This window comes from Anneissia japonica, unplaced genomic scaffold, assembly GCF_011630105.1.
Source record: "Anneissia japonica isolate Jap-2015-1 unplaced genomic scaffold, ASM1163010v1 scaffold5280_len750649_cov202, whole genome shotgun sequence".
Lineage (NCBI taxonomy): Eukaryota > Metazoa > Echinodermata > Crinoidea > Comatulida > Comatulidae > Anneissia > Anneissia japonica.
The window spans coordinates 722,899-746,326 of record NW_022703058.1 but is presented as its reverse complement, the minus strand read 5'-3'; the positions used below and the strand labels follow the sequence as shown (position 1 = coordinate 746,326).

General features: G+C 32.6%; 2 protein-coding genes across 6 annotated transcripts in view; both read left to right on the top strand.

The window, feature by feature from the left end:
• Positions 1-5,248: 5,248 nt before the first annotated feature.
• Positions 5,249-18,941, top strand: LOC117104245 (oxygen-regulated protein 1-like). The gene is made up of 6 exons (XM_033244953.1): positions 5,249-5,922; positions 11,945-12,131; positions 12,434-12,594; positions 15,079-15,165; positions 17,033-17,165; positions 18,464-18,941. Exons 1-6 carry the CDS (start codon positions 5,329-5,331, stop codon positions 18,631-18,633), a joined length of 1,332 nt encoding a protein of 443 aa, XP_033100844.1. The 5' UTR covers positions 5,249-5,328; the 3' UTR covers positions 18,634-18,941.
• A 1,321-nt stretch (positions 18,942-20,262) lies between these two features.
• Positions 20,263-23,428, top strand: part of LOC117104243 (lipoxygenase homology domain-containing protein 1-like) — a 58,030-nt gene continuing 54,864 nt past the window's right edge. For 4 of the 5 annotated variants that reach the window (XM_033244949.1, XM_033244952.1, XM_033244951.1 and 1 more), the window contains exons 1-2: positions 20,263-20,339; positions 22,129-22,142. In XM_033244949.1, the coding sequence (XP_033100840.1) occupies positions 20,282-20,339; positions 22,129-22,142 (72 nt within the window). In that variant the 5' untranslated portion in view covers positions 20,263-20,281. The remainder of the gene's footprint in view (positions 20,340-22,128; positions 22,143-23,428) is intronic. The other variant, XM_033244950.1, reaches the window with a different exon arrangement.

Sequence of the window (23,428 nt, the reverse complement as noted above, 5' to 3'; positions counted from 1 at the left end):
AAGAGACAGGTCCCAAGAACACAGATTTTTTTTGAGAAAAAGATATCTACGGCCACTGTAAATAAGTTTTCTTCAGATGTTTGTGGGTTATCCTTTTGTGTTCACACTGAATAAAGTAAACCATGTGACGATGGAGTATAAAGACATGTCCGCACTATCAAATTTTATTTGACAGAAACAAGTGGCATGCCCAAATATAGTCTTGATGACATCACATCATGACCACATACTATACAGGCACATCATGACTATATATGGGCATACAAACAGTTTTTTTGTCAAGAAATTTTGATAATATGGTGAGAGATTAAAGGAGCATATGCATATGCATACTTTAGTGAAATTGTGAAACTAAAACAAAATGCAAAGCCTTCAAAAATATATTAATGATCTTAGATTTTTTTTTAGTATGCTTATTGCATGTAAAGGTGGTTGGCTGATCAGTTGTGGCTTCGATTCCCAACCTTGGGGTCATGAAGTGGTTCGAAACTCTCGTAGTGCAGGTCGGTTGTTCATTAGTGCAACACTGTGTTCATGTAAGCGCAAGATTAATATGTTATTTTGATTTATTTTTGTAATTTATATTGAACTTTTTATTTTTCATTTGTATAATTTTGTTTGTATTGTATTTATGTGCACGGCCCCAGGGAAGGACAACCCTGTGTTGATCTTGGCCTATGTGGTTAAATAAAGTTTGGCAAGGCGCTTTGTCTACGTTTGCCTCTATCAAGGAGTATAAATGGGAAACTGGTAGGATGTTGTAGCATTGATTGTACTAGTTTTGTGTGCTGAGTACATGCACATGACTAGGTATACTCCCCAGGGAGCAGAGAAGTTTGCACTTTGTGCTGGTTTGCCGTTGTATGTTATCCAGTAACTAGGGATAATAACGCTCAATTTGGAATTGGCGCTATATAAATATTTGGTAATATTATTATTTTTATTAAATTATTATAAATATTATTAAATGGGCCATACCCACCTCAGTGTCACCATAGTTTACAGGAGGTGAATGAAAGAGGGGAGGGAGGGGTACTGAAGAAGAAAATGTTGATAACTGTGAACTATCCCTAAGGCAAGTTTAAAAAAGTCTTGCATATTAGAATTGTGCATCTATTTATTGGTAAAGAAAAAACATTAAATATTGCATTTTTTGTAAATTCCAAGTCATTTAATTCAAGACAAACATATGTCGCCACATAATACTCTCTGACCTATTGTATAGTGTTGTTCTCTTATTAAAGTAGTAAACCCACTTTACCATCATGACTAGGCTTTGTGTGTTCTCATTAGATGTTTTATTTTAAAATTGATTTTTAAGTGAACGCAACAGAGCGAAGTACAATTCAAACTAACTCATGCAAATATAATATTGGTTGTACATATGCCTTAGCAGATACATATCCTAGCTACATGCTACCATAGTAACCAAACTAAACAAATACATGTGTAGAATTGAAAAGTAAAAGAGTCTAGATGTATTTACATTGAGAAATATATACACACTATTCAATACATTCAAGTTTATGAAATTTAAATGGTATAGTATGTGCTTCTATGGTACAGATGTATTCTTCTTAATACGGGTCTTGTGAATTATTTTTCATAGGATGAAATTCAGAGGATAATAATAATATTATAACATATTGATAAAGCTATTTTAATAATGAATCGCCATACTATAATTCAACCTACTATTTAGGCAAGACTCTTTTAATACCAATTAGCGTACCCGCTATCATGAAAAAATGGAAACTTAATAAAAATAAAAGTTTTTCATTATTTTTATTATGCCGCACTCTGCCTTGAAATTTCCAAAAAATATGATGTGTATATTTCTTCCTAATTATATAAATTTAAAGCATTTAACCATCCCTTTATGACACAGCTTACATTCACCAATAAAATTTTATTTTCCTTTTCTCCACCATCTGGATACTTTTGGTAAAACTACTTGCTAAATAAGAAAACATTTTGTTTTAATTTTTTTTCCACACTCTCTTCTGACAATCTTAAGAAAAATAAGTTCGCAATACAAGGTATAAATAAAATTATTTTCACCAATTTACAGACATACTACAAAAATCCTTAAATTGACTGTAATCAATTTAAGGATTAGTGAAATGTCTGTAAATCAGTGAAAACCATTTTTTTTTTGTTCTTGGTGGAAGCTAATGATTTATTTGTTTCTTTTAAATGAGCTATTCAAAGTTTTATTTCAATTTTTGAGGTATTTTCCTGTCTTTTGACTGATAGTGCATCTTTAAGAGTTTTGAAGGACAGAAGAAACAATTTTTATTTGGTGCTGGACGCAGGGTTTCCGGAACGCCGCCCCCAGCGGCGTGTGCGAAGCACAACTCAGAGCCAGAAGTGGTACGTGAAATTTCAATATGGTTTTGTAGTCAGATTTGCGAGAAAACCATTTCTCGCAAAAGGAAATGGTGCTACCCTTAATTCGTATTAAGGGAATTTACGCCCACAAACCTTGTAGTTATTAATATATTGGTTATAATAGAAAATTTTTATTTTTCGGTGACATCACACTCACGCTATAGTTAGCATGCATACGTCATAAGCTAGATTATGTCACCATTTCCTGGTAATAAGGCAAACTTTCCCGACATGCTTTTCTCATGGGTAAACAAACACCACTGCTTTGCACATAGATGCCTTTCCTAGCTATGCCTACCAAGGCCGCATTGTTAGCATTGTATAATACTTAAACAAGGTACGTCTGCAACTGAATTATTCTAACTAGTTATTTTTTTTTCTTATTTTAATTTATTTATTTCAAAAGTGTACTTTCTATCACATATAATTGCACTGTCTACCTAGGCCCAGGTAGTCTTATTATGCCTCATTGTCCCCCACTACATCAGTAGACTAGGCCCCCCCCCCACGCTACAGTACAGACGTTTGCTAGGCAATAGAACGTGATTGCACCTTCCTTCCCAGGTGTTCATGTATTATTTGCATGTTGTTAGCTACCCAGTTGCGTGTATTCCTTTGTGGAAATGAGTACCGCGGCGTACTCATTTTCACAAAGCATTTGCATCCCCTCTTGGAAAAAGGGAACTTGGAAATAATTGTCTCCATATCTTCGCTAATTAATCACCATAATTTAGCTTACACTTATAATGCATGGAGGGAGCACTTAAAATGTACAATAATCATTTCACTACCCGACAAACCCCGAACTTCTATTCATGCATTACATATAGTTTCATCTTACTGTACTCCAACATCACTGGCGCATGGTATTACAACCAACTGACTGCAGACCATTTCCGGTCACACATTACTCTCCATAACGCAGCACCCTCTAGTTCCGTCACCCCTGGATAATGTTTAAAAATAGTAATAAAAGTGTTTAATGTGTTTAGTAAATTGATGTTAATGTAATCCTGAAAAGCATTTAGTTTTCTGTTTAATTATTTATGGGTAATTTTATTAGAAGATCTATGCAGTTTTCCTTTACACATTGTTATCATCAGCTAATTAATTTATAATCATTCACGGTATGTTCCAATCTATCCTAATTCCATCTCATTGTCCCTGATGATCCATTCACTTGACTTTTTTCCAACCTTCCCATTCTTATTGTCCTCATGATTTTTTGTTCCTTTCTCATTTTCATATATCTCCAACAGCAGGTTTTTAATGGTTTTATGGATGGGTATCTCATTTTTGTATCAATTGGTTGCTTGTGAAGTAATAGTACACTTTACTTTGCAACATGAGAGAGCAGCTTAGCTCAGTCGGCTAATCTGGTGGTAGCCGCTGTGTGTGCGCTGAACCGTGGAGATCTCTAGATCCCCGGTTCAATTCCCATCGCTGCCTCTCCTTGTGTTTCAGCTAGAGGGCTGAAATACAAGTTACAATAGCGCACCGTCTTTCGGATGAGACGTTTAAGCCGTTGGTCCCATGTGCATTATGGCCCGTGTGCACGTTAAAGAACGCAGTACACTCATCGGAAAAGAGTAGGGGATTGTCTCCCGGTGTACTGCCCAATCACCACCAGAAGGGCCCCACTGGAAATAAGTCTTCTTCTAGACTTTTGTGGGCTATCCTTGGTGTTTACACCGAATAAATCCAATCCAATCCAATCCAACATAAATAATATTCCACGGTACAGTAGCCCTAAAATATGCAATACATTCAGTTTAAGTGTTACTGTACAGTGCAGTAATTTCTAAATTGTTGGATGCTTAAACTGCACAGGCAATGACACATCTATATATAGATATATATGTCGGTAGCTATGTAGATTAGTGCATAGGCTCAATCAGAGTTCCCATCTCACACTTACATCTGGACACGCAGTTGCGATTATCTCATTCATCTCAAACTAATTTCATTGAAAACAGGATCGAGTTTCTTTTCTCTTTCGTTCGTCCCCAAGTGGCTTCACAATCAATAGCACATCGACATTTCACACCATATTAGTCAACACACATCATACAGATCATCTCCGATTTAGACACAATTCTGCTCAAACGACAACAACACCTTAAAATATTCAGCATTGAACTCATGTTTCCGCCTCTGGGAAGAGGTTATTATGGTGGTTTTTCTAGATTAATTTGCTACCAACTTTATGTGGATGCATCCAAGAATGATTGCACAATGCTTTCTAAGAGTCTTTGTTGTCCTAGTGTCTAATAGCAAGTCATAAATCTGATGGCTAGTGTCCTTTTTTGCAATGCATTCAACACAGTTGATTTTTTTCCTCTTTAGGCAACTAAAATGAAAGGTTTTATGGATAATGTATGTGAATGGTAATAATAGTTCAGATGTGTATAAGAGACAGCCTTGTAGTTATTAATATATTGGTTATAATAGAAAATATTCATTTTTTGGTGACGTTACACTCACATTAGTTAGCATGCATACGTCATAAGCTAGATACGTCACCTTTTCCTGGTAAGGCAAACTTTCCCGGCGTGCTTTTTTAATGGATACACAAACACCACTGCTTTGCGCGTGTGTGTGTCTCTCTTACACATATCTATGTGTATAAAAGACAGATATATATATATATATATATATATATATATATATATATCTGTTACTGGTTTAGAAAATATGTTTCTTATTATGTTTGTGAATACATAACTTCATATTATAACTTTAGCTACATTAAGAAGTAAGCATTTATAATATTCTGCATGCATGTCTTCACATCTTTAACTCAACATAGTCTTTGTATCTAATTTATAAATTATTCCTTTCAATATTTTTAGATCACTGACCATGAGCAAATGCAATTTATCGGAAAATCACTGGAGAGAATTCCACAGAGAAAATTAAGAACCAAAATTAAGCAGCATGTACCAACCAATTCCACCAGACAAGGCAAAGAAGATAAAATTCTTCAAAAGTGGTGACAGTAATTTTGGTGGTTTACAGTTAGCTGTATCAAAACGCAAGTATCGGAGCTTTGATGGCCTGCTGAGTGATTTGACGACCAAAGTCCCGCTGCCGTACGGCGTACGGACTATTCACACGCCTGGCGGTATCCATGGAGTACACTCGTTGGAAGATTTTGAGGATGGCAAATCCTACGTTGTCTCATCTAGCCGTAAAAAAAAACCAATGGATTTGGGACGTGTCCATAAACCTAGGGCATGGCATAATTCACGCCTCATGTCACCTCAGGAATCCAGTATGAAGGGGAGTCCAACTAGCTCGCTCAGCCCTCGAAGCTCTCCAGACCGTGTGGATGGCAGGAAAGACCTGAGTCCATCTCGTTTGCCTCGGACTCCTAAGAAAATCATGGTGATGCGGAATGGGGATGTACATACAAAGCATATGATGCTTATGAACAGGAGGACTGCACAGTCATTTGAAGATGTTCTTGCTGATATTAGTGAGATATTTAGGACACCGGTGAAAAAGCTCTACTCTGCAGAAGGCATGAAGGTAAGCATTTTACAAACTAATAAACAGCGCCAGATCCAGGGATGCCTGCTCCGACACTAGCCAAAAATGAAATCTAACCAAGTATGAAATCACTAATAGATAAGAGATTAAAATGGCTAAAATTCTGAAGACCCTCACAGTAAGTAAGGGAACACCCCACTAAACCCTCCTATCTCAATCTTGGATTCTTGAATGCCACCTTCGATACCCCAGCAGGAGAATTTTGGATCTGTTAACTGATTGAAGATGTTCAAAATAGCTATCAATAATATTAAATTTATGAAAAACGCCCAAAGGATGTGTAGGCTTTTGTTGATTTAATCAGGTATTCCAGCCAAATTAAAGTCCGTCTCTAGAGGAAAACCTTTTTTGATATGTTGCAGAACTGACTTTCCTAAGACAGAAAAAATTTTTTTGAAGAAAAACTAGGGAATGGTGAGATACAGATGATGACCAATTTTATGCCTGCCAATGTTTTCCTAATAATTGAGGCTTGGCTTGCACTTTTCCTTCTGATTTATATATTTTACTGGAATGGTTAGGTAAACCATAAAAACAATATTACATTGTCTGTTAATTTGTAATTAAAATTGAAATTTAATACCTATACAGTGTAAACAGATCAAATATCCAATTTTCTTTGTCAGGTGTCTTGGCTCAGCACTGACAATAAAGAGCTAGGAAAATTATCATTGACAATATATATTTCAGTTATTTTAAGCATTCATTATGCCAGAGTATGCATTTACATTATCAGCTTAATTGAATTCAATTTTATTGTGCTTCATATGCCATTAAGGGCCATATCCGCTAGGAATTACTTTTTTGAATACACTATCAAAAAAAACCAAAAAAACATGATAAGTATGTACAGTATAAACATAAATAAATTTCTAACATTTTGTGGGCAGGGTTGAATGGTGAAGTAGGAATCCAAAAGTGAGCAATTCGCAAATTGTGGCCTGTGAAAAAATAATTGTTTGCGGCCTACAAACCATCTTTACGCAAAAAAACCCCTTCTTTTGTACGGCTCTACACTGATTATCTGTCAAAAATTAAAATTGAAACTGAGGATAAGTCTGTGTAAAAAGAAAGGTTTTTGGAAGCACGTTAGAAAAATCAAAGTTTGGGTGCGGCCTCAGTGTAAAATCAAAAAAATCCCTTTGGCCCTCCGAACTACATTAATATACCCACCCCTGATCTATACCAACATGTAAACCAACGGGAAAATTACACATGTTTACTGTACTTTCATGTAGGTTTTGTATACACACATGTTAATTAATGGACAGATACAATTACGGTGTATATACTTTATTGTGTACACTGAGTGTGTGCTGTGTAAATTGTGCTTATTAATCAATGGATTGGTAGTTCTGCAAAGCATATGACTGAAATTTACCTGAATAAATTAATCTAGTTTAGATCAATCCAGAAAGTAAACTACTGTACATGATATAACAAGACAGTTGATAAGTAGAGCTCTATGCGTATAATGATAACAAATATTTATACAGCGCCAATTCAAAAATTTATCAAAGGCGCTAGGTGAGGAAATAAAGCAAATTAACGTTCCAGTAATAGATAAGTTTTAAAGATTTTTCTTAAAAGAAAGCAAATTAGATGAATCGTGAACAAAAACAGGCAAGGAATTCTATGTGAAGGGGCTTGAAAAGAAAAGGCATGTTGACCATAAGTTTTTGATTTGCCTTTATGAGACGGAACTGTCAAGAGAATTTTAAATGAAGAACGAAGATGGCAGCGAGGAATATATTGGGAAAGGTACCAACTTATACCATATGTACCTTGTATATGTACCTTGAAATTACTGTATAATAAAAACCATAATTATGTTTGTAAAGCAAGGTCATTTAAACCTTGTTTCGCAAACTTATTGTTTTAAAGATCTTTAGAGGACGGAAATAATATAAAAATTAAATTTTGTTTTCTTATTTTAGCAAATGGTTTAGCCAAAAATATCCAGATGGATGAGAAAATAAAAATAAAATTTTATTGGGGAATGTAAACAGTGTAGTAATGGGATGGATAAATGTTGTACATATATATTAGGAAGAAATACATATCTTATTTTTGGAGATTTCAAGGCAGCGACAGGCGTAATTTAAATTTAAAAAAATCTTTTATTCTTCTCTGAAATTTCCATTTTTTCATGGCAGTTGGTGCACTAGTTGGCCAAAAGTAACATTTTATTTTCATTCAAAATCATCATTATTGGCAGGCAGTGGGTTTGGTATAAAAAAAAAATCTTGCCTTCTGATCAATCCAGAAAGTGAACTACCTGATATAACAAGAGAGTGGAACTCTGCATATGTACCTTGAAATTACGATATAATAACAACTATATTACGTTTGTAAGTATACATGTATACATACATATTTTATGGAAACTGTGTATGTAAAGTATTATATGTCCATAATATGTGTGTGCAGTATTGATATTACATTATCAACAGTGTGTGACTGGCATACAGAACGAGGGGACATGTTTCCCTTGGGGTGCTTGAATATTCGAGTGGCTTCACCAGGGAGTTGTTATAGTGACTATAACAACTCCCTGGCTTCACAAAACTCCCTGGGTTTTTTTTAAATAAAAGTATTAAAGAGAAATTGTAAAAGAAATTAAATTTTGTTAAAGGTCAAAGAATACTCCAAATGGGGTGAAATCAAACAATTGATACACTAACTGTACTTTCATATCACTGCTGCTTTGTGGTGATAATTTGCCTTTTAATCCCAGGGTTCTGGGTTAAAATTTTGTGATTCTAATATGAAAAAGATCTTAACTCCACTCCCCAAACCTCCTAAAACAAACTGTTTATTAAGTATTCTTCAAACTTATGATAGATGTGTTTACCTACTGTTACATAGTGAAAGAATTTTTTTAATAGAATAAAAAGTATACAGAAACAAATTTGTTTTAATTAATAATATTACATTGTATTTTGTCTGAAATTCACTTTTCAGTACAAGATTTTCTGATAAAAACTGAAAAATGCAATTGACAAAGAAGTAACAATAACTATTTAACTGTAATTGAATTTCAATGATAAAAACTAAACTACACTAAATGATGGCAACTCATTCAACATAAAACTAAACAAAAATTAACAAAGTATAGTAAAAAAATGATTATCACTTTTAAAAGGTTGATATTTTCATATTGTGGAGACTATTATTATTTATAAAAATGTATCATTTCATATAATTATATTACCATAATTATTAATTTTGATGCCTGTTTGCATCAGGAAAATATAAGAGTGATGTTTTGTCTTACCTGGCATGAATAATCAGTACATTCCCAATTACTTAACAAAAAAAAAGATAAATATTGCTGTTATTATTATCATCATCATTATTGTCATCATCATTATCAGTATGAAGCACATTGTTCAAGGATTGGCAATAGCAAACATAATCACTGTAATGTAAGTAGCAATCCCATCCCTTTCTCTGCATAAACCGTGGCGGTATATTATAAGGCTGAATGTAAGTCTCAATATGAGTGTGACGAAGTCCAGTAGTCCATCCAGAAGCAAACACAAGGATATACACATAGACAGTAGCGTAATGTTCTACATGCAATTTAATCTTCAGAAATATTGTAAAAATTTGTACAAAGTAAAGCCCAAGCCCATATAATTTCTTCTTATTTATCAACAGTCACTGAACCCTTTGGTCCCCACAATTGACATCAAGCCAAATCATAAATGACCAGTTCCAAAAACAAGGATCATCATTGATCGAATCAATGGAATTATAATCAAATAGGGCAATGTCATTGTCCTGTATGCCTGGCCAATGATTAGAAATAGCAAATTCATGAATAACCCATACTGAATAATGGGATAAATCCCATGCTACCTCACAATGAGGCTTAGTATGGAGTGGAAGAATCCTGTCATTTGTTGAACCTAGATCCTGTGATGGGAAGGCAAGCAACTTAACGACCAATATTATATCCATTCATTTGGAAACGTACTGACAATGTAATTCTACATAATCTATTTAGCAGTACTTAAAGAGAATTACACTTGATCATACACAATCTTATAAAGGCTGGTGCATTTTCTACATTGAGATGTCAAGGAAGGAAACACTTTACATTCCAAATTAATCCAGTCTATTCATTGTACATAAAAATTATGTATTGGGATTAACCTACTGTTATGTAGTCTGGTACGTAACAGTATACCTTGCTCTTAATACCTACGATAAATGATTACCTAGCAAAGATGTAAACTGTACGGAGTACATAATTTGTGTTGTACTGATGTACATCATCATTGTGTAAAACGGTGACATTTTTATTTAAAAGCTAAGATTATCTAATAAAGAAATATCAATAAAAGCCTCATGCTTCCTTTAAATTGGTTCATACTGTTACTTATGTTGTACTGTATTACTATACGTATTAAAACATAATATACCCATGCATATCTTATATTATTATAACGGTACGTGTCTATATAAAATTAATAATAAATAATGAGGTTGTAGATGCATCAGAACAGATGTGTTGTAATGTATATTCTGAACCCTTGAAGTGTATTAATCTTCGGCCAAGTAAAATGAGATGAGAATAAGCATGTCCCTGTTTTAACGAGTCTGCACTTAATCAAAATGGAAATTTATGCGACTAATGGAAGGCTGTTCCTGTAGGAGCATAATCTAGGGAAGGATTCAGTGCATTGGTCTATGATAACCCAATTAGTTGACATTAAATTAAACTTGATTAAAGTACCAGTATTTGTGTTTGTTAAAATAATTCGTATGTCCTTATTTTTCTTTGAATCTTATCTTTTATTTCTGGTTTATTTAAAATCATTATCACCATGATTGATTTTAGACAATGATTAGAGAAACAAAACACTTCATTGTCTTACAATATTTCTACTAATTGTTATTTTTTTTTATTTGCATATAATTTATTAGGGATCGTCAATTTTTCATCATCTTCATGGGAGACTTACGAACATATTTTTTTTCTCTGAACTCCTGGCTCTCCCAAAAATTGTTAATTTTATTTTCATATACTTTTGACTTCCTTCCCCTAGTGTACACTATGTTCTCATAAAAATGATGTAAAATATGGATGATCCCCCCTTAAGCATACCATATTTTAAACCATTATTTAACAGTGAATGCAGCACATTTCTGACTGTTTATTGATTATTGGTACATAAAATTCAGGGGTCCCAAGTCGGAAGATAATTAGCCATTTCCGGGAGATGCATTGTCCTTTCTTAACACAGGCAACTAATTTGATTTTGCTGTACATCGGGATATCCAGCGCCCTCAGATTTCAGGGAGGCAATGAATAATTGTATAACCATTCAAATATCATGAATTTGGAGATGTGTTGGTTTCTGGGAGATTTTTTGCTAGCTGGCAGTAGTGTGTGAGACCATCCCAATTTCTGAGAGACTTGAGTTGTGATTTGAATCCCCTTATAATTCAGTTTATTGTCTGATAGTACAGTAGTATATCATAGAGCCTTTTTTGTTTATAATTATAGGTTTATGTCTGAGAATTACCTGATGACATCTAGGTTTATTGGTTTTGAATTTTTGTTTATCATATCCTACCAATCGTTTGGGTCCATTATTTATGATTTGAGTTAAAACAAATGTAAAGATGAGTGTAGAAGACTAGAAAAACTGATTTTAATTTTTTGAACAATAATACGTTTATATTGTAAATATTTATATCTTAGTATATGCAAAATTGAAAAGGCTGTGAACTCCATAAAATTACCCCAGTCACTGGATCAAATATCAAAAAACACATACAGGGTTTGTGAAGAGCAAGTTGGCATTTAAGCCCACAGTAGCAATAACATTAACATTTATCATATCACATCATTCATTTTGTCTTTGATGTAGGATAAGTATATTTAGATATGATCATCCTTGATTTATGTATTAATTAAAATTATTTGAACCCACAATTTTGAGAAGAACATATACTGATGTTAAAGTTTTAATTTTTATATTTACAGATTGAAAGTCTTTCTGGAATGTTTAATGGTCCAGAGTTGTTTGTTGCTGCCAAGGCCAATGAAAAATTCAAGTTGCAAAATTACATTGACAACTCACCATTTAAATATGGCCGCCCTCGCAATAAATTACGCCGTAAATCGGAAGATTTTTCTGACCAGCCTCCAGCGAAGGTTATTAAGAAAAGTCGTAAGTGGAGATCGATTATTAGAGCTTCTGCCTTGTGATTAAATATAATTTTCATTGTAACATCTTTATCAGATATAATCGCCTTGAGTATTGCTTTAAAATGGATATGAGCATGAGGGCTATACAAATCTTGTTATATATTATTCGATTGCCATCTAATTCTTGAATCAAACAATGTTAATGGCAAATGTTCATAATGCTATACACAGTAACACTTTGTGAAGCCTCATCTATTGTGAAAATTTAATTAAAAAAGTGATCTCAAAAACTGTGCTATTTCATCTTTTTCCTACATCTTTAAGGTGGAAAGTGGAAAGTGTTGGTTTGTACAAATGACAACCCAGCAGCATCAACCGATGCTGTTGTATCCATCACTGTTTATGGTGATAAAGGTAAAACAGATGATATAGAATTGGGATCAGGTGAAAACAAGTTTGAGGCAGGTAGCATCGATGAATTCAATGTAAGTTTGTGTAGCCATATTTAAGCTCTATTCAATTTTCTTTTTACAAAAAACTGGTGTATGCTCATATATAGTCATGATGTACCTATATATGGTCATGATGTGATGGCATCATGACCATGTTTTCGTCAAACAAAATTTGAGTGTGGACAGGGCACTACATTGGATTAATGTTAGTCAAATTAACCATGTACCTGGTCATTTTGACCAAAACAAAATACAGTGCAGACAACCTGCATAATATTCGCATGACAAGTGTAGCCGAGTGATCATCGACCAGGAAGAATAAACGAGCTAATTTTTTTTGAGCGGAAAAATCCAATGCCAGCATCGCAACTTAGTTAATTGCTAAAGTTTTCACAGGATTATGTAAAAAAAAAATTCGAAAGTTTAATGTGAATGCGCAGCTCTAGTCCTCCAAACCAACGTAAAGCTTTAGTGCCTTTGCAATTTGCATTGTGTAGCTAAGGTATTTTGACACTATTGACTAGGTAAAGTCTTTTGAAGGAGATCTACCCATTAACATGATTGTGTCTGCATCCTCTGATCAAACAACTTTAAGCTAAAGCTTATAAAAAGTCCATTCTTTAGGAGAGTGAATTACAATGTAATTGCACAAAAAAAAAATGTTGCTATGGTTATGAATTGCTAGTACTTCATATGTTGAAATATCCTCATTGCCCTACAGACGTCCTTGTGCAGTATTTCTTTATGTTAGCCTATTATTAGTAGCCTATTATAAAGATAACATAATTGATGACTTCATTAAATGTTACATTATGATACTAAGTTAATTTTCTCATAACTTTATTGGATAACAGAAAAAAATGGCTGCATTAGCTATATTAACAAGATAATTATAAATATAGATGTTACAAAAATGCAGACATTTTTTTTAAAGCCTGAAAATAACCAGTATCATAAGAATTTAAAACATGATTTAAAAGTAACTATCATAGAACATGCATGGTATTAAAGGAAGTAATATTATCAGAAAGCTGACCTTGGCCCCAGGGCAGCATAGCTTCTAGACCCCTAAGGTGAAGGTCTGGATCTGTGGGTAAAGCCTACAGTGGGATCAAAGGACTTGGAGCCCCGGTGGGGAAAAGCTTTTAAATCTACAGCCTTGGTATTTAGATATGTAATTTAAAAGATTACAGACATAATTAATAAGATTAGATCTTGGGAGAAATGCATTGTTTTTGTCCTGGGCACCCGGAGGGGCTCAGGTCCCCGTGGCACTAACCCCCCCCCTAGATGTGTATCTTGGCGCTAGTAAATACAGTAGATCAACCTCATTAGAATTTATTCAGCATTAGGATAACATACAGTGTCTGGCGAAAAGGAATTATATAACAATTTATTATTTGTTTTCATAATAAATCTTTTTCAAAATTCAAATGTTTTGACCCTTACTTTGACCTTTGCGTATGTCTCAATCATCGGGATAATAGTGTATTGTTAATTACAGTAGCTTCTATGAGTGAATCAGAGGAGGTGTTGCATTCAAGCTAGTCTCATCAACCTTCTTCTCAGTCCTTACTTACCATTATTGGCAAAATCAGAGTAATTTATTCATCAATCACATTGAATGTCAGTGTGTAATGTGATGACACTGTGTTTATATGATACTGCAGCACTGTACTGCACTTCATTATACTTTCATATTTATTGGAAACACTCTCCAAAATATATTGAAATTTAATCATTGTATAGCTTACATAATTTGATTTCAGAAATTGAATTAAATATCATGTCAAAATATGTTCATTCTTGTAATGTTTAATGAACTGTATTTCGTATCCTCCTGAAATTGATCTGATCATCTAAAATTAATAATTAAATTGTTACGATTTTACAGCTTTAGGTTGGTAACATTAAATATATCAACAGTGGTATAATTAGTAAAGACGATAGTGCTAAATTTTAATTTTTTATATCATGTACTATCACTAATTCAGTTCTTAAAATTGTACAAGTTTAGTAAAATTGGAAAGATGCAGGTTTCCTAATCAAGATGTTAAAATCATATTGATTGAAGTTGGTAATATTGGACACATCTAGGTATCAGATTTATTCATGATAGTATAAAATTTTAAAAAAAATATATTCCATGTAGTGTAGCGCTAATTAGAGAGAGTCTACAGCGGAGTGTCAATTTTCCAAGATGACTTACAAAACTTGAAATATATCTCAAATGTAGTGAAGTGTTTGGTTTCCCAACCTTGTGGTCAGTGATTCAATCCCTGAATGTGAATTTTGCTTGTGTTCTTGAGCGAAGCACATTACTGCATTTACTTCTGTCCATCCAGGAGTATAAATGGGTAGCTGGTGGGGTTGCTGCTTCTGAGCTGATTACACTTAATTATTTGAACCCAGTGACCTAAGAAAAAGTGCCTTGTTTCTTTAAAGAAAGGCATTGTATACATAAATTAATAATAGAAAAAAATGTATTACCCATTAAATTTTTAAAAATGTTTACAGATTCAAGTTGGTAACATTGGCGACATCTACAAGATCAGAATTAGTCAAGATGACAGTACAGAATTTGCTGGGTGGCTCTGTGATGAGGTGAGTATACATTGTTCTTTTCTATGATGTACCTACATTTGTTGGTATTTATAAAATTTTATATTAGCCAAAACATCCGAACATGAGCATCACGATCATCTTCAGGTTATTGCAGTTTATGAGAGAAGAGATATTGAAAAACAAACCTGCCAAACTTCAGTTATAAAACCTAACCAATAAGTATGGTATAAAGAAAACCCCAAATTTATGCCCAATTTTACGTACCATCCTTTCCTCGGGCAAAAGTCCAGGGTATGATTTGAATAGGTATTTCAACTTTAAAAAATAAACAAAAAAAATTGGTTTAGAATTAGACATACAGTGCTTTTTATTGGTCATCCCTTAAAATTAGGGAGTTTGGCAAGCTTACAAAAAGGATAACAAATGTGGTTACATCGTCAAATGTTTATACAACCCAAGATCTTGTGTTAAATTTTGAAATGTAATGGCATGACCAACAGATCAATATTTATTTCAAACATTATTCTTAGTTATTTAAGAATAACAAATGCAATTAGGTTAATTGTGAGCAAACATGTTAACAGCGCCATGGAATCAAATATCACCTACTTGTTATATTAGCTCTCTTATTATGTAACTCCACTTGTTAGCAATATTTGAAAGATAATAAAGAATTCTTTCTAATCTTCCATCAATCCTTTTATTAACTTGCTACATTGATCTTGTGTTGAATTTGGAAATGTAATGGCATAACCTACAGATCAATATTTATTTCAAATGTGATTGTTTTTTTTTTTTAAGAATAACAAATGAAATTAGATTAATTGTTGGTAGTAAGTAACAAATGTTTTTTCTGAAGGCTACACTGCAGGTCTCAAATTTCCTTACATGGCTACATAAAAATTTCAGTCAGTCTCATAGTCTATCTATTGCACTTACTAATTACTGATGTAAAGAATAATAATGATACTGTTGTTACAACTGCCTGAGGTTGTGAAATGGACATCAAATGTTTTGTAACACTCTTGTCATTAATAATCTGCAACATATTTTTATATAGTAGGCAGCTAAGGATTTTATTAAATTAATGATATTTGTGTTGTTAAATAATATAGTAAATATAATAATTTCTATGCCAAACGTTGTAAACTAAGGGTCTATAGTTGAAAAAACGTTAAATAAAAAAGTTGTGATTATAAAATGGATATTGATAAAATGGATTATAATACACAGCACTATAAAACACTAGTATTTAAGAAAGAGAATGGCATGTGTAGCAAAGACAAGCCAAACCAGTCGCTCGTCGCAAATCGTGTTTCACAGATAAGGGCGAAAACATGCTGAAATGTCAAAATTGTTGTAATCTATTTTATTGCAGTAAACTAAACTTTATATATCTATACATCATGGTATGCTGTTATTTTCCCCATTTTCAACGTTAAAACAAAAATTTTTTACAATTCGGTGATGGTTTCTGCCTTAGAAATGCCCAAAATCATAAATTTTGAAGGCTGATTTCTCAATATTGTTATTAAACAGCTGTATGTTTATCATAAGGAAATATCAGATTCAAATGATTCTTTTACCATTTTATAGCTCTCATTTTCATCTTTAACTGTGGATTATAACTAAAAATTGATTTTTGCGACGAGTGACTGGTTTGGCTTGTCTTTGCCACATGAAATTTGATTTTTAAAAATATTTTTATTGTTAATTTAGTTTGAAACTGAATGGTAATAGTATCTAGATTTGAATACATATTTTATTTAACTTTAGCACACTTTTTTTTTTGAGATTAGAGTTTAGACCGTAATTTCAAATTCAAAACAGAGAGCAAAGTTAATTAGTTAGACTCATCTAATAATAGTATTCATCACCAGAACTCGTAATTTCATTGTTTCTCAAGGTTCATATGGAAGATGTACAAACAGGAGAATTGATGGTGTTTCCATGTCGACGATGGATGTCAAGGGAAGAAGAAGACACTGCAATCTGCCGAGAGCTACCAGTGATGAAGGATGGCCAACCTCTTTTTCCAGGTGTGATATTATCTCTTTATTGAACTTTGACTGCCATCTTCATGCATTTGAGTTAGGGGGTCGTTCACAATTATCAACATTTTCAAAAGTGTACAAACAGTATGCTGGGGGGGAGGGTGTAGACAAATTTGTACACTTTTACATGCATTGGAATGTTGATTCAAAATGACATGATATATTTAAAATAATAGATTGTTAAGACAAATTATAATACTATGAATGTAATATACATTTTTTCACAAAAAAATGGAAAAAGGTTTTGCAAAATCAACATTTTTAATGTACACCTTTAGAGGGGAAGGAGGCGGTACCGAAAAAGAGTCACTGTTTACACACTGGCGAAAATGTTTGATAGTTGTGAAAGAACGGACCCCTTACCTAGTGTATCAATAAATGTATTTCCATAGAAAAAATTATGCTTGCATTATGTAAATTAAATTTCAGCCAGCACCTCAATCACTAGCCTAGTTTTGCAAAGACTTAACGATTACATTTATAACATACATACTTCCTGCATTTCATTTCATTAGACAGTTGGGTGTGACATTGTGATATATATACAGTGTATAATACTGTATTGTGCTATAATTTTACTTGATGTTTATCTGAAGATGTAAAATTGAACTGTTTCACCTTGTGTGTTAGATACATTTGGCAATAGATTATATACTTACTATTATTTCAATCAATATTCCTACGGTAAACTGTCTCTTTTAATTGAAAAGGCTGCTGGCAGATACATGTATTCTCGTAGCATGCAAATCTCCCATCTTATTACCATACAATACAATCAATCTTTATATGAATTTCAAGAAATGATTTACTTTAATTGTTGGAATAATTAAAAACAAAATATTCATATTTTTGGGCCACAGATATTATAATCTCAAAAATACAATAAGTATGGTATTAAAAGTATTGATTGTAGAATTCTTAATTTTAAAACCAACTAACAAATATATACGTACTGCTATGTTTCGTTCCATATCTGTGGATCTTTATCAGGTAATGATGAAAAAGTATTTAAATGATAAAAAGTATAGATTAATAAGGTATAAAAAAGTATTGAATTGCAACAGTTCTTTGTGGATATAACTTTGGAATATATGGATACAATATTTGTCATGAACAAAGAGAATAATGTTAGTCATGTGTTTAAACATTTTTTAAGCTTTTGTTTTACATTTTTTTTACCAAAGAGTACATCCCGTTGTAGTGAGCATTTCCTTACTGTATTTTTATTTTCCTATTTTATATATTTAAAAGAAATCTTAGTATAATATTTGTTTTGTATTTAGTTGTGGTATATGAAGTCAATGTGGTTACTGGTAACTATTGGAATGCTGGTACTGAAGCTAACGTCTACCTTACAATTATTGGTGACCATGGTGACACGGGACACAGACAGCTGTACAAGTCGCATAACAAAAAGAAATTTGAAAAGGGAAAGGTAAGAGATAATTATTAAGAATAATATGTTATGAGACAACCAATGTATTGAGTAGAAATAGGATAAGAACTAAAGAACCAATTTACTAGAAAACTTGACTACTTTAAGGATGTGGGAAGCAGATTGGCTCAGTGGAAACAGTTTAGTTTTTCGAACCTCGAGGTTGAGAATTTTATCTCTCGCTGTGTATTTCGCTTGTGTCGCTGAGCAAGGCATTTTACATGCATTGCTTCCCTCCACCATCTCCTTGTCTCCACTTCAGGTTATAAATGGATACCTGGTGGGGTTGCCTCCTCCTCTACTTGTTACAGCAGCAACGGTTAACCATGTGGATCCAGTGATTTGGAAAAAAATAAACGCTTCGTATCTGAAATGAAAAGCGCTATATAAATATGATATCAAATTGCTTTTTTCAGAATGTCAATAACTCTTTAGTCAATACTATATTCAAATTTATATAGTTTTAAAAACTGAAACTTGTGCTTCTACACTACATTGTTATTCCAATTGATTAAATCCTCCATGGGCTTCCAATATATAAGTGTTTAAATTTTAGCATTCTTCTTCTCATAGTTTCTTGTACAGCCATACTCCATTTCACTTCTCTTTAATCATAATATAGTAAATGACCTTATATAACAAAATGTCAAACGATTTTTCTGCCCATTATTGTTTTTCAAGGTTGTGCATTTTAGCACTGGATTTATTTTTCATCTGCTATGACTTCTCTCTATATCAGTTAAAACTTCAATATAAAATGCCAGTGGAACAAATATTGTATTGTATTCATCTTCCTGATGATGATCTAATAAAAAATCGAAATATTGAATCACAATGACAAGTCTTACTTTATTTGGATTATCCATGGTTATACCTTATTTTTTCTGTACTTGTAATTGTACTGTATTAATGTAATGCAGTTATATAGTGCTTTAGACTGAAATATTCTCAAGGCGTTCAAGGACTTTTACAGTATAAATTTAGTTTATATATTTTTTTTGTTCTGACATGTTTATTTTTGTTCTTCTCATCGATATTATTGGAGCTCATATTTCTCTATTGGTTGTCATTGGTTATATGGATATTTTAGAAATCTATTTTATGTGCATTGATATAAACACGGTAAAATCGTATATAATGGCCTATAACTTAATAACCAATTATCAAAAAACGATTTTAAGGTTGGTTCTATTATTAATGGCATATCAAAAATCTCATGTAGGACAAAAAATCATTTTGCTAGTTCTCTTTTAAGAAGGTAAGGTCTCAGTACTTCAAATGTCAAAGAAGACTATTAAAGTCTTTGTGACATAAGTGTCTCTTTATTTGCAATAATATTGCAAGTTTCTATAGCCCTTTCCAGATTATCACATTTTCTTTGACAAAACACTGGTGTAGGGCCTGTCTCTTATACACATCTAGATGTGTATAAGAGACAGTAGAACAGATATTTGAATTTTAAGCTGTATTTGAATTCTACTAGGGCATCCCCTCATGGTAGTGTTATTTGTTTCATTGCAATACTCTTTGGTTTAATTTTTTTTTTTTTGCTGGATTTTAACTTTCAACCTTTGAAAAGGATGTCTATGAACAATACATTTTTTTTATGATTTAACTTTTTGATTACGTAATTTATAAATTCTATTTTAGCTGGCTTGATGGAGGCATGGGAGATGGAAAAGTTGTTCGCGAGCTAGTAGCCGACAGCAGCAAGCCACCAAACTGTAAGATTCCAATTCATTAAAACCAAAATGCACTTGCCTGGTCATTATATTTCATGCATTTAATTATCAATTCATTCATCATATGAAACAATTTTGTTTATCAATACTGTACATATAATTTATACTACATTATTTATTTATTTATTTATTCAACAATCATTTGAGAGGGTCTTCAGCTGGAAAAAGGGTAGTTAGGTCCCTTTTCACCTGTTTTTAAATATTGAAAAATCTGTATCTCATTAACAGTTCCCAAGTTTTTTGTCAAACACCGAATTAGAAAAATTAGTTGTACAACATATCAATTTTTTGCCTCCGGAGCCTGGCTTTCAACTAATATCTGTTTAAATGTAGACACATTAGTTGCATTTTGCACTGTTCCTTATATACACTTGTTTGCAGATTGGTTAACAACTTTAATATTATTAGTTAAATTTAGGATTAGTAGTCACACCATTATGCACTACACCAAGTTATATGTTTTATAGAAGGTACTTGTCACTGTAGTCACTAACTATTTAATTGCATCCATTATGTTAATGCCCAGTTAATGCATTACACATTTCATAATGTTTTAAGCATAAGTAGTTATGCACTGGCCTTCTACTCTTTGCTGTCAGGGTTATTGGTTATATATGTGATGTTCTTAATGAAAAAAGTCATAAGGCATGCTGACTAAAGATGAGACCGTAAGCATGCCGGTGACTATATGAGCTTATTATTACGAAAGTCTTCCAATAATATTACTCTTTAATTTACCCAGGAATTTAGTTATGATGATGTATTGATACAAATAGTATCAATGTCACTCCAAAAATTGACAAGGCCATTTTATTCAATGTTTTGCTTTTATTTAAGCATCATCAGGAATAATACATATAATACAAAGATACAAACTATAACAGTATTATATAGTTTGTATCTTTGTATTATATGTATTATTCCTAATGCTGCTTAATAAAAGCGAAATGTTGAATAAAACGTCCTTGTTAATTGTTTTAATTAATGTTAATTCTATTTGTACTTAAACTCAGTGCAGCATCCTAATGTATTGTTACCTTGGAGATCATCTACCATTTTATGTTACTAGGGAAACCATTCATGATTTTATGCCAATTTATAATTTATACCACTGTATGACATGAGAGATAATCTATTTTCATATACATTATTTTGGCATTATTCTATTTTTCAATTTTATTAGCTAAACATGGACAGTGTAACTTTAATCATGGAGGAATTAGTTTAGATAATTACTCCATGCTTCAATAAACACATTTGCAATTATGTTGAGCAAACTACATATATTTATTCGTTAATATTCAAATATCAATGTACGGTATATATTTCAGGGTGCTTGCAATTTTTGGCTTTAAGATTTTTCATTAATAAGCAAATGTATTACTGTTTGGTATAAGCATGCACCCTCCCCCTTGTACACAAAATTTAATAGATTTTGGAGGGTGGGCTAGCTGGGAACTCCCTTTATCACATTGCATGCCTAATTCAAGCCAGCTGTCTTTGAGTTTTTACAAAAGTCAGCCTAATTACTCCTTAAAATGGTACCCTGGGCTTTTGCCCAAGGAAAACCTGGTACATAGAATTGGATGTAAAATAGGGATGGCTTGCTACCTGAGATGGGCTTCCATGGAACTACGGTAATAATTTTTAGCCTAATACTTGAAAATAGAAGACTAATCTTTTGCAGCTGCATGTTTCATGTTTCATTTTTTCACCATTTACCTGGGAGATTGCTAACCATTTGCCTGTTTTGTTCACCATCTGCTTACAGTGGAAAAAGAAATGGTAAGCCTATTAACACATACATTTGCTATAAATATTCATACATTATATCAAACTAGGCTAATTTATTCATAACCATTCATTATATAATAAATTTACACTGCCTATGTATGTAATTCATGTAACTTTCTAATAGTTTTGTTATGTTATGTCTGTAAAAATGGTTTTATTTCACGATTATCTAGTTTGTATAATGATTTTGTTACAAAATGTCCTGAAGTTTATATCTTTTCTAATTATTTAAATATATTTAAATGTCAATTTAATAATCATATTTCTCATTAGTGTTGTGTGTTTTAAGTGTAACTTGTAAATATTTTAAGTGTTATTTAAACGTTAATTATAATTTCAAATAATTTAAAGTAATTTACATATTTATAGTAACTATAGCAATATTGATTATAATTATAGAAATAATAATAATAATATTTTTATATCTTGTGATTTTATAGTTTTGATTATATTTTTGATGTTTATTACAATTTTCGCCTGTAAGTGGGAACTAAGAGTTCCTGTTGGACGATTGTTAATAAAGCAAAAATAAATAAATAATTGGATAAAAGTTGCAAGCCTTACATTAAAAGGGAACTAGCAAACTGATTTTTAGTTCTAGAGGGGAATTTTGATATGCCATTAATAATATAATCAACCTTAAAATCGCTTTTTGGCAATTTCTTTTGGAGTTATAGGCCATTGAAAACAATTTAATCCTGACGTCACTGGCGAAAAAGGTAACAAAAGATCGTGTAAATAAAACCGTGTAGGGTATCCGCCGCGTATGATCTTTGCATGCATGCTGTAACCATAGCTGTAATTCTTCTGTTGACAACCGCTGATGCAGTTATAGGCCTATGACTTGATATGCAAGTTACAACAACCATGGTTACAGCATGCACGCAAAGATCGCACGCGGCAGATACCCTACGCGGCGCTATTTACACGATCTTTTGTTACTTTTTTCGCCAGTGACGTCACAGTAAAATCGTATATAATGACCTATAACTTAATAACCAATTAACAAAAAAACGATTTTAAGGTTGGGTCTATTATTAATGGCATATCAAAAATCTCATGTAGGACAAAAAATCATTTTGCTAGTTCTCTTTTAAGAAGGTAAGGTCTCAGTACTTCAAATGTCAAAGAAGACTATTAAAGTCTTTGTGACATAAGTGTCTCTTTATTTGCAATAATATTGCAAGTTTCTATAGCCCTTTCCAGATTATCACATTTTCTTTGACAAAACACTGGTGTAGGGCTATGCCCATATATAGTCATGATGTGCCTATATA

Coding starts and splice junctions, on each gene's coding strand:
- LOC117104245 (XM_033244953.1), top strand. CDS start 5,329: ATGTACCAACCAATTCCACCAGACAAGGCAAAGAAGATAAAATTCTTC. Junction 12,132..12,433: donor GAAGGTTATTAAGAAAAGTC/GTAAGTGGAGAT, acceptor TACATCTTTAAG/GTGGAAAGTGGAAAGTGTTG. Junction 15,166..17,032: donor CTGGGTGGCTCTGTGATGAG/GTGAGTATACAT, acceptor TTGTTTCTCAAG/GTTCATATGGAAGATGTACA.